Consider the following 17,704-nt stretch of genomic DNA (forward strand, 5'->3'; position numbering starts at 1 on the left):
AGAATGCAAAAGGGGAATATTTTTTAAATGGTCAGAAAATTTTAAATGTTGATATTCAGAGGAATTTGTGTGAACTTATTCAAGAAACACAAAAAGTTGGCATGCAGGCATGTTATGGCACAGCGGATGGTAATTACTAAGCTGCTCAAATCCCAGAAGGAAATTTGAAACAGCTGCCACAACTGTTTGCAATTTGTATTTTATTTCGAGATGTGGGCCTTGAATTCAGCAGTAATGAGCCCACCAAGACTTAGAACATTTATTAATAGAAGAAAAGATTTTAAGCACATACATTGGCCTACAAATTACTACTATAAGAACCCCTAAATCTCCTAATTAATCTAGCTCCTAGTTACATTTCCATTAAGGCAACAGTAAAACAACATGGATTTTAACAGGCCCAGGCAAAGCAGACAAGACCCTGGACAGGGATATTCACAATGAGTTTTCTTAGCTTCAGTTCCTGTAGACATCAGCTTGAGCATTGGAACTGGAAGCTTTTCACAGTTGTTAGATCTTCTACTTACATAAAATTTCAGCTACTTTGTACAGGTTTCTCTCTTTTTAATGTAAATTCCATTGTCCCAAAATGTATTTGCAACGCTACTTTTTCCATAATATAAGTCTTTCATCTTACTCATATTATCAGTAATCTTTGGGAAAGAATAAACACACTGTTTGGCTTAGCCTCTGTTGGCTAGATGTAACACGTTACCATCTCTTTGAAATTCTCAACTCTGGTTTATCTAAAAATGCAAATGTCCCTCACACCTCACATTCTAAAACTTCAGTCATGTTTACATATTTAACATTTGAAACCTAGCTTCTCTTTTGATAACTCAAATGCTCCAGACTAGCTGTCTGCAATCCAATTAAACCACCCCCCCCCACCCCCCACACACATAACCTCACACAGAGAAACTAATCCAAATCTCACTATTAACTTACCTTTACAATAAATCACAATAATATTATGAAAATTACTATATTTTCATGACAATGTACAGCAAGTGATTAGGAAAGATATGCATATCTCCAGATCCAGGCCCCTGGATACTAGTCCAGTAACATAATGATTAACTCCATCCTTCATTCACCAGTGACAGCCCCGGGTCAATGTCCAATTGTTGCCAACCAGTGGAACAAATTTTCACTATTTACTCTTGCAAAAGCTTTCATAGGTTTGAAAACTCTCAAAGATATCAACCTTTTATAGGAAATACAGCACAGAAACAGGCCACTCGGCCCTCCCAATTCATGCTGGCCTTTAATGCTCCTACCGAGCCCCTTCCAGCCCTCTCACATTCAACTCTATCAGCGCATCCCCCATTCCATTCTCCCATCATAACTTGACTTCTTCCCCCCTCGGGGTGGGGGTCAGAACCCCGGAGGCAAATCCTGCCCCTCCTCTTCTCTCTGTGTCTATTCCTCACAGCTCTGGTAACATCTTTGTGAATCTTTTTTTCCCACCTTCTCCTGTGCCTCCTTATCTATTTATATCCAGAACTTACACATTACTCCAAGTGTGGTCTAACCAAAGTTCAATACAAGTTTGGCAAAACTCCTCGGCTGTCCAATTCTATCCCTCTAGAAATAAATCCGAGAGTTTGGTTTGCTTTTTCTCATGGTTTTATTAACCTGTGATTTGTACACTCAGATCCCTTTGTTCCAAGTACTATATGTTTTCATCGGTTCACATGGGTGTCGCTGGCTAGGCCAGCATTTGTTGCCCATCCCTAATTGCCCAGAACTAAGTTGCTTACTAGGCATTGCAGAGGGCAGTTAATATCCAGGTAGGAACAGGAGGGAGGCTGGACTATTATTGCTGGACTAGTAATCCAGAGACCCAGGGTAATGCTCTGGGGACCTGGGTTTGAATTTTGCCACAGCAAATGGTGGAATTTAATTTCAATAAAAACCTGAAATAAAAAGTCTAATGATGACCATGAAACCATTGTCAATAAAAACCCATCTGGGTCCTTCAGAGAAGGAAATCTGCCATCCTTACCTGGTCTGGCCTATGTGTGACTCCAGACCCACAGCAAAGTGGTTGACTCTTAAATGCCCTCTGAACAAGGGCAATTAGGGATGGGCAATAAATGCTGGTCCAGCCAGCGATGCCCACATCCCATGAATGAATTTTTTTTTTAAAATTCCTTTCCTAAAGGGGACATTGGTGAACCAGATGGATTTTTTCTGACAATAATTTTATTTTCAATTCCAGATTTTTTATTGAATTTAAATTCCACCATCTGCCACGGTGGGATTTGAACCTGGGTCCCCAGAGCATTACCCTGGGTCTCTGGATTACCAGCCCAGTGACAATACCGCCACCCCTCCACGTGATCTTATTTATCTCATCAAGGCACAATAGCTCACATTTATCTCTGTTGAAATTTATTTGCCACAATCTCTCACATATCTCGCATCTCAATGACCTTCTCACCTCCAGCCTCCAATCTTCCCCGTGTAAGATCTTCCTTGCTTTTCTCTCTTCATTTGATATCTGGTACAAAAGGAATAACTGCACCCCCACACTCTGAGTCACCATTGTTTATGAGGAGTGGGATTAATGGAGTGGCAGCTGTTCAGCACTCCCTCAGTACTGACCCTCAAACAGTGCAGCTCTCCCTCAGTACTGACCCTCTGACAGTTCAGCACTCCCTCAGTACTGACCCTCTGACAGTTCAGCACTCCCTCAATACTGACCCTCTGACAGTGCCACACTCCCTCAGTACTGACCCTCAAACAGTGCAGCATTCCCTCAGTACTGACCCTCAAACAGTGCAGCACTCCCTCAGTACTGACCCTCAAACAGTGCAGCACTCCCTCAGTACTGACCCTCAAACAGTGCAGCACTCCCTCAGTACTGACCCTCAAACAGTGCAGCACTCCCTCAGTACTGACCCTCTGACAATGTAGCACTCCCTCAGTACTAACCCTCTAACTGTACAGTTCTCCCTCAGTATTGACCACCCTGATAGTGCAGCACTCCCTCAGTACTGACCCTCAAACAGTGCAGCACTCCCTCAGTACTGACCCTCAAACAGTGCAGCACTCCCTCAGTACTGACCCTCAAACAGTGCAGCACTCCCTCAGTACTGACCCTCAAACAGTGCAGCACTCCCTCAGTACTGACCCTCAGGCAGTGCCGCACTCCCTCAGTACTGACCCTCAGGCAGTGCCGCACTCCCTCAGTACTGACCCTCTGACAGTGCAGCACTGGAAGAGGAAGAGGAAATGGAAAGAGGAAGAGTTTGGACTTTGAGGGACCCTCAGGCTTTTCGATTTGAGTTCAGTTTTAACAAAGATCAGTGGAAGGAACCCCCTGTCTATCTGTTGGTTGTACGGATTCTATATGAAGAGAATTAAATCCTGGAACACCAAACTGGACCTAATGAATGACTGCTCCCCAGTGCTGTTCATTGGGATGGGTGATCATAGAGTCATTATACAGTCATTACACCACAGAAGGAGGCCATTCAGCCCATTGAGTCCAAGCCGGTATGGTGTGTCAGATGGAAAAATGTCACAAAGCTGCATCATAGGAAGTTGGGGCACAGGCACAAGGGTGAAATTTCCATCAGGTTTCTCCCAGTCCATTGCCAGTCAATCACCTCCATGTTATTACAGTAGAATAGATGAGGTCTTGCTCTGTAATTAGCACTGGGAGTTTGCAATTCCAGGAGACTTGGCAACTTTTGTTTTATACATTCACTGGATTCATCACTGGAAAGGCCAGAATTTATTGTACATTCTTCATGCTGTTGAGAAGGTGGTGATGGGTCAAGCGCCTTTACAAACATAACCTGAATGACTTACAGGGCCAATTCAGACAGCAGTTAAGAATCAAACACATTGCTGTGGATTACAACGAGAGTAACAAGGTAACAAAGCTGGTGTCTCCCTATACGGACCAGAACCTTTCACTCTGAAGTCTAAGGTCGGTGGCTGGCACTGAAGTGTGAGAGATTCCTGCTGGGGGAAGGGGGAAGTGGGACAGCTGAACACAGCTGATCGAGCACTGGTCAGCTCATTACCTGTGCATCCAAGCAGAGCCCGGCAAATCTCATGATGGGGGTGTGGGTAGGGCTCTGTGGGTAGGGTCAGTACTGAGGGAGTGATGCACTGTCAGAGGGTCAGTACTGAGAGAGAGCTGCGCTGTCAGAGGGTCAGTACTGAGGGAGTGCTGCCCTGCCCACCATTACACCAAGGGCTCAAAGGCCCAAGTGCCATATGGAAAGGGCACTGGGACAGGCTCCTTCCCTTCCCTGCCCACCCGCCCCTGCCTTAGCCTGCATCCCAGGTCCAGCCTCCGCTCCACCCGACATGGTTCGTTGAGAAGCCCGGACCCACCTTGGATGTCCCGAGAACAGAATTCCCACAGTTCACCCCGAGGTCAGGAAACCCGACTTTTGTCCTCACGGCAATTTGGATTTCTCCGCCCGCGATGCTTCCCTCTGCTGGAGGGCCCGGACGATTCCGCCCGTGATGTCCGATGTGGTGCCAGCAACAACCCGCATCATCACAATAAGGACAGAAATTCACAGCGTCTCCTCCAAACATCTCACCCTTGTTAGGGAAATTGGACTCGTTGTCTATAGTTCCTGCCCTGAGAGGCATCAATCAATGGAGTGAACACCTCCATCCTGTGCAAAAACAGAATTACCTGGAAAAACTCAGCAGGTCTGGCAGCATCGGCGGAGAAGAAAAGAGTTGACGTTTCGAGTCCTCATGGCCCTTCAACAGAACGAACTCAAGTTCTGTCGAAGGGTCATGAGGACTCGAAACGTCAACTCTTTTCTTCTCCGCCGATGCTGCCAGACCTGCTGAGTTTTTCCAGATAATTCTGTTTTTGTTTTGGATTTCCAGCATCCGCAGTTTTTTTGTTTTTACCTCCATCTTGTGGATCAGTGAGGTAACTTCCATTCTCGAAACATTTCCACTATCGTACCCGAGCAGTTCTGGTCAGCAAGAAATAAGGGGGGGGGGGGTGATTGAACCAGAGGGAGTATTGCAGAGAGGAGTCACAATGATGAACCTCACTGTCAGGGGTCTGAGTTTTAAAGAAAGGTTCTGGGCAGGGTTAGACTCGAGAGGCTAGTGGCAGCTGCAGTTCAGTGGGTGGCTCCCTCACCCCTGAGTCAGAGGGTTGTGGGTTTAAGACCTATTGCAAAGAATTCAGCATAAAATCAAGGCTAATACTCCCAAAGCAGTACTGAGGGAGTGCTGCGCTGTCAGAGGATCAGTACTGAGGGAGTGCTGCGCTGTCAGAGGGTCAGTATTGAGGGAGCACTGCACTGTCGGAGGGTCGGTACTGATGGAGTGCTGCAGTGTCAGAGGGTCAGTACTGAGGGAATGATGCGCTTTTGGAGACTCAGTACTGCGGGAGTGCTGCGCTGTCAGAGGGTCAGTACTGAGGGAGTGTTGCATTGTCGGAGGGTCAGTACTGAGGGAGTGCTGCACTGTCAGTGTAGTCAATACTGAGGGAGCACTGTACTGTTAGAGGGTCAGTACTGAGGGAGTGCTACATTGTCAGAGTCAGTACCGAGGGAGTGTTGCACTGTTTAAGGGCTAGTACTGAGGGAGTGCTGAACTGTCAGAGGGTCAGTACTGAGGGGTTGCTGCATTTTTTGAGGGTCAGTACTGAAGGAATGCTACACTGTCAGAGGGTCAGTAAAAAGGGAGTGCTGCACTATCAGAGGGTCAGTACTGAGGGAGTGCTGTGCTGTCGGAGGGTCAGTACTGAGGGAGTGCTGCACTGTCAGAGTGGTCAACATTGAGGGAGCACTGTACTGTTAGAGGGTCAGTACTGAGGGAGTGCTACATTGTCAGAGTCAGTACTGAAGGGCTGCAGAACTGTTTGAGGGTCAGTACTGAGAGAGTGCTGAACTGTCAGTGGGTCAGTACTGAGGGTTTGCTGCATTTTGTGAGGGTCAGTACTGAGGGAGTGCTACACTGTCAGAGGGTCAGTACTGAGGGAGTGCTGCACTGGCAGAGGGTCAGTACTGAGGGAGTGCTGCACTGTCAGAGGGTCAGTACTGAAGGAGTGCTGCACCCTCAGAGGGTCAGTACTGAGGGAGTGCTACACTGTCAGAGGGTCAGTACTGAGGGAGTGCTACACTGTCAGAGGGTCAGTACTGAAGGAGTGCTGCACTGTCAGAGGGTCAGTACTGAAGGAGTGCTGCACTGTCAGAGGGTCAGAAAAAAGGGAGCGTTTACAATTTGAGTGTCAGTGCTGAGGGTGTGCTGCAGTGCTTGAGGGTCAGAACTGAGGGACCGCTGCACTGTTTGAGGGTCAGTACTGAGGGAGTGTTGCCATGTTTGAGGGATAGTACTGAGGGAGTGCTGCACTGTTGGAGGGTCAGTACTGAGGGGGCGCTGCATTGTCGGAGGATCAGTACTGAGGGAGTGCTGCACTGTCTGAGGGTCAGTAATGAGGGAGCGCTGCACTGTCTGAGGGTCAGCACTGAGGGAATGCCACACTAACAGAAGGTCAGTAATGAGGGAGCACTGCACTTTTTGAGGGTCAGTACTGAGGGAGCACTGCACTGTTTGAGGGTCAGTAATGAGGGAGCGCTGCACTGTTTGAGGGTCAGTAGTGAGGGAGTGCTGCACTGTCAGAGGGTCAGTACTGAGGGAGTGCTGCACTGTCAGAGGGTCAGTAATGAGGGAGCACTGCACTGTTTGAGGGTCAGTAGTGAGGGAGTGCTGCACTGTCAGAGGGTCAGTACTGAGGGAGTGCTGCACTGTTTGAGGGTCAGTAATGAGGGAGCACTGCACTGTTTGAGGGTCAGTACTGAGGGAGTGCTGCACTGTCAGTGTTGGGAAGGCAGTACTGTGTCAGATCATAATCTCCACCCCTGTTTTTTTCTTCATTCCCTTTGCAGATTTCAGTTTTAGTCTCATCTTTCTCTTGTTTTTGCTTTCAAGTGGCAACTGTTCATTCTGCCATTCACACCTCCTCTGGGCAGGCACTTTGTTCCTTTATTTGCCCCACCAATTCTTTTGTCATTTAATCTCTCCTGGCTCCCACCCTGACCATAGACATTCCCTTTGGCTTTTCCACCTAATTACAACCTTGCTCATTTCTAACGTTCCTCAGTTCTGCTCAAAAATCATCAACCTGAAACGTTAACTCTCTTTCTCTCTCACAGACGTTGCCTGACCTGCTGAGTGGTTCCAGAATGTTCCGTTTTTATTTGCATCTTTATTACCCAAATACTGTTAAGCCGACGAACAGGGATGAGTTCTTTCAGTCCGTGTGTAAACATGAAGCTAAACACAGCAATCAGGTTACAGCTAATTAAGTTAGTTTGTTTTTATTTATTAAATGAAGGTCTGGGTTGGGATACATTGCAACTAATTTCCTTTTCAATGACTCACAGATTCTTGTTTCTAGGATATTAATTATGTACTTCCAGCTAAATACAATTAGCATAAAGCCATAGATTGGTTTTTGCAGATGGGGAGTTGTGCCACATTGTTTATGTGTGTATATGTTGAACTTAGATCCTAACCAGTATAAAAGCACATGTACGGTCCGTGAATCAGATGCAAAATTACTTCCTTCATCCGCAGTACTCGATTGCAAGGTAATGACACCTCACTACTACTGGATAGCAACACGTTCCTTCCAGATTCTTCATGTGTGTTGGTCAAATTCTGTGAGTGTATAATTCTTGTCTCCCACCGTAAGTTTTTGGAAGAAGTTCACACTGGAGATGTGACTGCCTGAAGTTAAAGTTACGGCAGTAGACTGCCGGAACCCCAGAGAGGAGAGTGTGTGCGATGATTCGGAAGAGGATGTGAGATGAATTTGGAGCATCGTCAATGCAAAAGGGCTGAAATTATTAGAGTTAAATAACCCCAGTGCCTTGAAATGATGTGTGATGTTAACAGCCAATGTTTCGTGTTCAAATCCAATTTTTATTTTTCTAAAAGAGACGGACGGTGTTTGGCAAAGCAGCAGTGAATTTTCATTGTGATTAGATTAACACGACTTCCAAACACTACAGAATGGTATTTCAGCACAATGGCATCCACAGATGTTTCAGTGGCACAGTGACATCTGCAACTGTTATCCTGGGCACCGTGCAAACTGCAGACCATCCCCTGGTATAATGACATCAGCAGACGTTGTCCCTTATACAGGGGTGTCTGCACCTTTTGCAGTTGCTGCAGCCTCCAGCACGATGGTGATAACTTTATAAGTCTGTGCTGGGTTTGACTTGTACAGTATGACTGCACCTTAAGTCAGGCTGTGTGATGATACCTAATGTCATATTCATGCACAACAGTAACAGCCTAATGAACTTATAGAAATACTAATAAACTGATAAAAAATATGAACAGTCACTCAATAGCACAGAACTTCCATATCAGTTAAAAGAGAAACATGTTGCTGAGGCTTTTTGTCCCATCAGGACAAATGCAAGAATGCCAAATTTCAAACAATCGCAATAATTTGTACTACAGGAGAAAAGGGTTTTGATTGGTTGGCAACTCAACTCTGATTGGCTGAGGCATCATGGAGAAAGCAACGGGGAACTAGAGGTTCCCAAGTGAAATTTGACATTCTTGTGTTTGTCCTGATGAGTGCAAGACCGAAAGCTTCAGCAACGCGTTTCTCTCTTCAGCAAGATTGATAGAAATACAGTGTTTGTCACAATGAAAGTTGAGGGTGTGCTGATTTATCTCTGTTCCAGTATGAATGCTCTGCTCCTGTTGCCTCTTGTCCTGTCTATGAGTTGCCATCGGGTTAACTCTCAGTGCTCACTCACAAGATATGTGTCATACGTGGAGAATGAAGAGTGCAGCTACTGCGTGGCCATTAACACCACCATCTGTGCCGGCTTCTGCATGTCCCGGGTAAGGTGCAACTATAAGACCACAGTTAATGAAATACGTTTTTTTACTTTTACCTGCATTTTAAATTTGGGAAGGTTCATCTGTTGCCTGTCCATGGTCACTGCAACAACTACTTGCATTTATATAATGCCTTTAACATCCCCAGGCACTGTACAAAAAATTACAACAAGCCAAATAATTAGGAGACTAGGAGGCAAAAAAATCTGAAAGGGAGATGAGGAGATTTTTTTTTAACAGCGAGTGGTTCTGATCAGGAATGCGATGCCTGAAAAGGTAGTGGAAGCAAATTCAATAGGAACTTCTAAGAGACAATTGGATAAATACTTGAAAAAGGGAAAAAATGGCAAGGCTATATGGAAAGAGTAGGGAGCGGGACTAATTGGATGGCTGTTTCAGAGTAGGCACAGGCATGATGGGCTGAATGGCCTCCTGCTGTTTCATTCTGTGTCGATAGGAAAGATGACTGAAGGTTGGTCATAGGTGTAAGTTTTAAGTACAGGATGTATTGCAAATTCAATGTAGTAATTGTAGACTAGATTATAATACAGGACTATCATTGTAACCCATATTATAATACAGGACCATTACTGTATCCTAGACTTCAGTACAGGACCATCACTGTAACCTAGACTATAATACAGGACCATCACTGTAACCTAGACTTCAGTACAGGACCATCACTGTAACCTAGACTTCAGTACAGGGCCATCACTTTAACCTAGACTTCAGTACAGGACCATCACTGTAACCTAGACTATAATACAGGACCATCACTGTAACCTAGACTTCAGTACAGGACCATCACTGTAACCTAGACTATAATACAGGACCATCACTGTAACCTAGACTTCAGTACAGGGCCATCACTGTAACCTACACTTCAGTACAGGACCATCACTGTAACCTAGACTATAATACAGGACCATCTAGGTTACAATGATGGTCCTGTTTTATAGTCTAGGTTACAATGATGGTCCGGTATTATAGTCTAGGTTATTGTGATGATCCTGTATCATAGTCCAGGTTACAGTGATAGTCCTGTATTATAGCCTAGGCTACAGTGATGGCCCTGTATTATAGTCTAGGTTACAGTGATAGTCCTGTATTATAGTCTAGGTTACAATGATGGTCCTGTATTATAGTCTAGGTTACAGTGATGGTCCTGTATTATAGTCTAGGTTATAGTGATGGTCCTGTATTATAGTCTAGGTTACAGTGATAGTCCTGTATTATAGTCTAGGTTACAATGATAGTCCTGTATTATAGTCTAGGTGATAGTGATGGTCCTGTATTATAGTCTAGGTTACAGTGATGGTCCTGTATTATAGTCTAGGTTACAATGATGATCCTGTATTATAGTCTAGGCTACAGTGATGGCCCTGTATTATAGTCTAGGTTACAGTGATAGTCCTGTATTATAGTCTAGGTTACAGTGATGGTCCTGTATTATAGTCTAGGTTACAGTGATGGTCCAGTATTATAGTCTAGGTTACAATGATGGTCCTGTATTATAATCTAGGTTATAGTGATGGTCCTGTATTATAGTCTAGGTTACGGTGATGGTCCTGTATTATAGTCTAGGTTATAGTGATGTCCTGTATTATAGTCTAGGTTACAGTGACGGTCCTGTATTATAGTCTAGGTTACAGTGATGGTCCTGTATTATAGTCTAGGCTACAATGATGGCCCTGTATTATAGTCTAGGTTACAGTGATGGTCCTGTATTATAGTCTAGGTTACACTGATGGTCCTGTATTATAGTCTAGGCTACAATGATGGTCCTGTATTATAGTCTAGGTTACTGTGACGGTCCTGTATTATAGTCTAGGTTACAGTGATGGTCCTGTATTATAGTCTAAGCTACAGTGATGATCCTGTATTATAATCTGGGTTAGAATGATGGTCCTGTGTTATAATCTAGGTTACAATGATGTAAGCTAGACTATAATACCAGAGCGTCACTGTAACCTAGACTATAAAACAGATCATCATTGAAACCTACATTATAATACTGGACCATCATTGTAACCTGGACTATAATACAGGACCATCACTGTAACCTAGACTATAATACAGGACCATCACTATAACCTAGACTATAATACAGGACTATCACTATAACCTAGACTATAATACAGGACCATCACTGTAACCTAGACTATAATACAGGACCATCATTATAACCTAGACTATAATACAGGACTATCAATGTAACCTAGACTATAATACAGGACCATCACCATAACCTGGACTATAATACAGGACCATTACTATGACCTGGACTATAATACAGGACATTCATTGTAACCTAGACTATAATACAGGACCATCATTATAACCTAGACTATAATACAGGACCATCACTGTAACCCAGACTATAATACAGGACCATCACTGTAACCTAGACTATAATACAGGACCATCACTATGACCTGGACTATAATACAGGACCATCATTGTAACCTAGACTATAATACAGGACCATCATTATAACCTAGACTACAATACGGGACCATCACTGTAACCCAGACTATAATACAGGACTATCACTGTAACCTAGACTATAATACAGGATCATCACCATAACCTGGACTATAATACAGGACCATCACTATGACCTGGACTATAATACAGGACAATCATTGTAACCTAGACTATAATACAGGACCATCATTGTAACCTAGACTATAATACAGGACCATCATTATAACCTAGACTATAATACAGGACTATCACTGTAACCTAGACTATAATACAGGATCATCACCATAACCTGGACTATAATACAGGACCGTCACTATGACCTGGACTATAATACAGGACAATCATTGTAACCTAGACTATAATACAGGACCATCATTATAACCTAGACTATAATACAGGACCATCACTGTAACCCAGACTATAATACAGGACCATCACTGTAACCTAGACTATAATGCAGGACCATCATTGTTGATATGTATTTAGCCAAATGGTATTAAGAGTCAGTCACACAATCTGGAACTGGAATCATGTGTAGGCCAAACCGATGTACATTAATGATTCAGTTGGGTTTTCATAACATTGTGGAGCTAAGAATCATTGTTCTGATGGCTGATTTATTCAATTTAACTTCCGTTAGTTTACCTTGCCGTGGTTGGATTTGAACCCCTAACTGCTGAGCTATCTAGGTTAGGACTATTACCACTGAGACTGACAAAGTGGACTTGATGCACCTTAGTGTTCATGTTTCCTCCTGGTGTGAGTCCACACAATTATTGAGTTTAATTTCGCAATTTACTTATGTGGGCACATCTCACAAAGAGTTATTAATCTAGTAACATAACCATTAACTACAGTAAAAAACCACTAACTTCCATTAACAAGCTGTTCACAGATACAATTCCAAAAGAACTCCTCCCACTCAGCTCCTGATAACTCTGATAAAACTCAGCAGGTCTGATAACATCTGTGGAGAGAGAAACAGAGTTAACATTTCGAGTCCATATGACTCTTCTTCAGAGCTGAAGAGAAGTAGAAATGTGATGAAATTTATAATGTTTAACTGGTGTGGAGCAGGTGATGCTGGATTGAAGACCATATTCCCTTTTGCCCCAACCACTTCCCCCTCTCCCCACCCAACCCCCAAAAAGGCCATGTTGTTCCATGTTGTTCTTTCACAGAGCGCTGACCCTTGTTCTGCTATTAACACATTGTTTTCTTACCTTTATGCCGCTATCAGCACCTTCTTTAGTCCTTACCACCACCATTAACACTCCCTTTGTCTTTTTGTCCATGACATCTTTGTCAATCTCTCTTCAGCCCCTACCTATCTTTGGCCTTCTGTCTATGGCTTTCACCTGCTCCACCCCCACTTAATCAGCATAAATTTCATCACATTTCTACCTCTCTTTAGCTCTGAAGAAGAGTCATACGGACTCGAAATGTTAATTCTGTTTCTCTCTCCACAGATGCTTCTAGACCTGCTGAGTTTTTCCTGCATGTTCTGTTTTTATTGCAGATTTCCAGCATCTGCAGTATTTTGCTTTTATCCTGATAACTCTGTTTTGTTACTTGCCATGGTGGGATTGTGAATTCCTGACCTCTTGGTTTGTCGTCCAGGGAGTTTCCAATTTCGCTGTTTACAGTGTGAGTTAAACTGAGATCTTACAAAGCAGACACTGAAGAGGGAATCCTCACCCGGTACAAACCCTACCCCAGTACAAACACTAACCAAGTCTGAACCCTAACCCAGTATCAACACTAACCGAGTACCAACACTAACCCAGTACAAAAGCTAACCCCAGTACAAACACTAACCCAGTACCAACAATAACCCAGTACAAACCATAACCCAGTACAAACGCTAACCCCAGTACAAACCCTAACCCAGTACAAACACTAACCCAGTACAAACACTAACCCAGTACCAACCCTAACCCAGTCTGAACCCTAACCCAGTGCAAACACTAATCCAGTACAAATCCTAACCCAGTACAAATCCTAACCCAGTACAATTCTTAGCCCAGTACCAACACTAACCCAATACAAACCCTAACCCAGTGCAAACACTAATCCAGTACAAATCCTAACCCAGTACGAATCTTAACCCGGTACAATTCTTAGCCCAGTACCAACACTAACCCAATACAAACCCTAACCCAGTACCAACCCTAACCCAGTGCAAACCCTAACCTAGTGCAAACCCTAACCCAGTACAGACACTAACCCAGTGCAAACCCTAACCTAGTGCAAACCCTAACCCAGTACAAACACTAACCCAGTACAAACACTAACCCAGTGCAAACACTAACCAAGTGCAAACCCTAACCCAGTGCAAACACTAACCCAGTACAAACCCTAACCCAGTGCAAACTCCAGCCCAGTACAAACCATTGATTAGGCGGCAGTTGGAATATTTTGCCCAGTTTGGATGTCTTACTTTCGGCAGGATGCAAGGGCTCATGTAGAGAGGATGGTATAAATTCACCAAGCTAAATGGTTTAGGTCTGAGGGGGAGATTGGGAAATAACAAATTCTTTTCACCAGCAGAGCAGATTGGGAAAAAACCGAATGGATTATGTCAAAAATGACAGTCAGAGGCTGAGAAAGCAAATGGGGAAGAATTTATTTCCACTGATCAATAATTAAAGAGCATTACCAACAGAACAAAGGGAGTTATTCTGGCTCTCTTCATTTTAATTGCAGAATGATGTTAGGACACGAAGTGTCACTTTAGAAACAGAAACAATACCAGTCTTTAAAAGGGAAACTTCCGACGGAGGAATATTTGTAAAGTTATTTGGAACAGGCAGGAGGAGTGGATGATGGAGAGCCCAGGCACCGTGGACTCAACTGGCCCTGTATATTTCTTTCATTCTATCAGTACAGGCGAGCGCAGCCATTGGGTAGTTCCTGCTACCCACCTACCTGCAGCCAATTCCAGCAATTTGTCACTGCATGATGAATAGCCTCCTGATATCAATCCTAAACTTGCAGTTCCTCACTTTGTACCAAATTCCCTTGTTCTGTGGTGGCATTTGATAGTTCACTCAGGGAGTCTGAGTTGCTGAAGAGAAGTTACACTCTCCGATCCTGCAATGGCCACAGAGACTCAGGATTCCTTTTAACTGGTTTTATTCAAGCATATGCAAGAGAGCTGCAATCATTCCTAAGAATGAAGACCCGGCCCCCTGATTGATTACATTTCGCTACTTTTGTACTTTTTCTTATCATAACACATTTGAATAAATTTGAATACATCCAATCAGTGACCGACACACCAGTTCCATACTAGTAAAGTCTAGTTCTGTTGAAGGGTCATGAGGACTCGAAACGTCAACTCTTTTCTTCTCCGCCGATGCTGCCAGACTTGCTGAGTTTTTCCAGGTAATTCTGTTTTTGTTTTGGATTTCCAGCATCTGCAGTTTTTTGTCTTTATATCCATACTAACTCTATCCTATTGAGTACATTAGCATGTGATTTTGCTAACCAATTATTCTAAAGGAGGTATACATAATTATAATATCCAATCAAAATTAAAACATGTACACAAAGACCTTTGTTCTTACAACACAAGACTATGTGTTTCATCAAAGCCCCCTCTTTGTCCATTGTTCATCCTCCCATATCTAAGCTAAAACCATCTGCCCCTCCCCTATCTGAGAGAGGAGTGCACTTAACCTAATTTATGTCATACTTTTGTCTCCAGCCTCTCAAGGCTGTGCAATGTTCATCTGGTTACCCTCAACTGTTAATATGTTTGCCTGGCTGCCTGGAGATTTTTGGGGTTTTTCAGTAAATTCTTACTGTATTCTCTCTTAGCATTTTTAATTTCCCCCTAACAGTTGCTATGGCAACATACACTTTTACATTACATGCATGCTGTAGTCTGGCACTTTGGGTAGTGATGGTAGAGGCTCCAATGTTCTTTCCATCACATGACTGACCAGGAATCTCTCCCACTCTTACCACCTGCCATTGGCGTGTGTTGGAACGTTTTCCAAGTAGATACTCAGCCTGATTGGCTGCGCTAAAAAGGTACTTTCCTTGACCATCAAGTCCTGGAGTGGGACTTGAACCCAGAGCTCAGAGGGAGGGGCACCATCCACTGCACCACACAACCCTACCTCTTCTTGTTCTGAAGCTGTGGGTGAATGTGAAATAGTGTTCAGGAATAACCTTTTCCAAAAACTTTCTACCTCTCTCTTCTCTACTAAGACTCCTGAAAGCCTACCTCTTTGACCACATCTTTAGTCACCTTATGTGGCTCAGTTTGAGAATGCTCTCATTTTACTATGTTAGAGCAGAGAAGATTGAGGGGTGACCTGATCGAGGGGTACAAGATTATGAGGGGCATGGACAGGGTGGATAGGGAGCAGCTGTTCCCCTTCGTTGAAGGGTCAGTCACAAGGAGACGCAAGTTCAAGGTGAGGGGTAGGAGGTTTAGGGGGGATGTGAGGAAAAACTTTTTTACCCAGAGGGTGGTGACGGAGTGGAATGCGCTGCCTGGGAGGGTGGTGGAGGCGGGTTGCCTCACATCCTTTAAAAAGTACCTGGATGAGCACTTGGCACGTCATAACATTCAAGGCTGTGGGCCAAGTGCTGGTAAATGGGATTAGGTAGGTAGGTCAGGTGTTTCTCACGTGTCGGTGCAGACTCGATGGACCGAAGGGCGTCTTCTGCACTGTGCGATTCTGTGATTTTGTAAAGGCGCTATATAAATGCAAGTTGTTGGTTCTATAATCTAGTAACCTTGTTTGCCAAATCGCAGCTAAAGATGTTGGAAAGACCTGTGAAAGTCTAATCCAAGATAAAAAAATGAATGTTAAAAAAATAGAATCAGAACTTTTCCTATTGTGTTTGATAATATATGGCCCATCTCTCCACTGTGTTCTGCCTGAGGGAGGTCCCAACTTCAGCCTCACACGAGAGACTCTTGAGCCATTCACTGGGGAAGAGCAGCTGAAGTGGCTTCCCATTGTCTTCCTCACAGTTTCTACCTTTGAGGCTTTCTCTGGGGTGAGCCACAACCAAGGCTAAAGAGCCCACTAGTTTATGATGGTGGTTACTCGCATCCATCAAACACAACCCTCCCCCTCACCCCCATGGACATCAACCCTGGATTCACAGTCGATCTCCACTCTCCACTCGCCAGGATTACCTGGGGTGGTGCCTCCAGCCGTTCGCCTGAGTCACGAAATGCTACCCCTGAGCCAGTGGCCATTGCATGGATTCTTAAGGCCCAGGCTGGAAGTTAATCCAGTCTTTATGAGGCCATTCAGTGGCTGGGACAGCGTGAAGTGGGACTTGAACCCTTCACCTTCTGACCCCGAGCTGAGAATACCACCCACTGAGCCATGGCTGATACTCGTACAGGATTACCATGTTGACAATTGGAAGGAAGTGGATGGTGCCAGCAACCACCAACTTCAAACCATTTTTCAGAAAAGCTAAGGTGTATTTGTGGCCCAGTTTGTTGCCGTTGACGATGAATGATGTATTATTATTACAGGATGTCAACACAAAATCCCTACTACCGAAGATTGCTTTGATCCAGAGGGTCTGCACATACCAAGATGTCAAGTACATTTCCATCAAGCTCCCTGGATGTCCCCCAGGTGTTGACCCCTTTTACAGGTTCCCAGTCATTCTAAGCTGCACGTGTAGCCAGTGTGCAACTGATACCACAGACTGCACCAATGGAATTGAAGCTTCCTTCACCTGCATGAAACCACAGTGGAGCATCCCCACTTCACGTTCTCGCACCCTGTCTCTATCAGGCAATGTATAGGAACAGGACGAGGCCATTCCAGCCCGATTCTCCCCTTAATTAGACCATGGCTGATCGGTATCGTATCTCCATTTACCTGTCTTCATTCCACAGCCCTTAATACAAAAATCCATCAACTTCAGTCTTACTGAAAAAAAAAAGACATGCCATCGAAGCTTTTTGTCTTGCATTCATCGGGACAGATGCAAGAATACCAAATTAGAAAGGGAACAACAACTTATTCCGCATGAGAAACGGGTTCTGATTAGTTGGCAAGTAAATCTCGGTTTTGAAACTTTGAATTAGCCCTCACAGCCTTAACAGCTCCCCTACACGGTGAGTGATTTGCACTACCCTTTGTGTGAAGGAGTTCTTCCTGACTTCACCTGTGAATGATCTAGCTCCAACTTAAAGGTCCACGTCCTTTTGTTCAGGAGTCCCCTTAGCATCAAATGCTTTTAAACCCAAACTGAGAGTTTTAGGCAGCTGCTGAAAATTGCTCCCGATGCTGTTTCAAATCTATATTATATTCAAAATCTTGTATATTCACAGTTCCTAGCCACAAACTTCCCTTCCTGT

At 44.2% G+C, this 17,704-nt stretch overlaps 1 protein-coding gene across 1 annotated transcript; it reads left to right on the forward strand.

The window, feature by feature from the left end:
• The first annotated feature begins 7,512 nt into the window (after positions 1-7,512).
• On the forward strand, positions 7,513-17,146 carry LOC121293081 (thyrotropin subunit beta-like). The gene is made up of 3 exons (XM_041215677.1): positions 7,513-7,595; positions 8,709-8,871; positions 16,868-17,146. The coding sequence occupies exons 1-3, from the start codon at positions 7,555-7,557 to the stop codon at positions 17,144-17,146; spliced, it is 483 nt and encodes a 160-aa protein (XP_041071611.1). The 5' UTR covers positions 7,513-7,554.
• The last annotated feature ends 558 nt before the right edge of the window (positions 17,147-17,704 follow it).

The sequence above is a fragment of the Carcharodon carcharias genome, chromosome 21, assembly GCF_017639515.1.
Source record: "Carcharodon carcharias isolate sCarCar2 chromosome 21, sCarCar2.pri, whole genome shotgun sequence".
NCBI classification, from domain to species: domain Eukaryota; kingdom Metazoa; phylum Chordata; class Chondrichthyes; order Lamniformes; family Lamnidae; genus Carcharodon; species Carcharodon carcharias.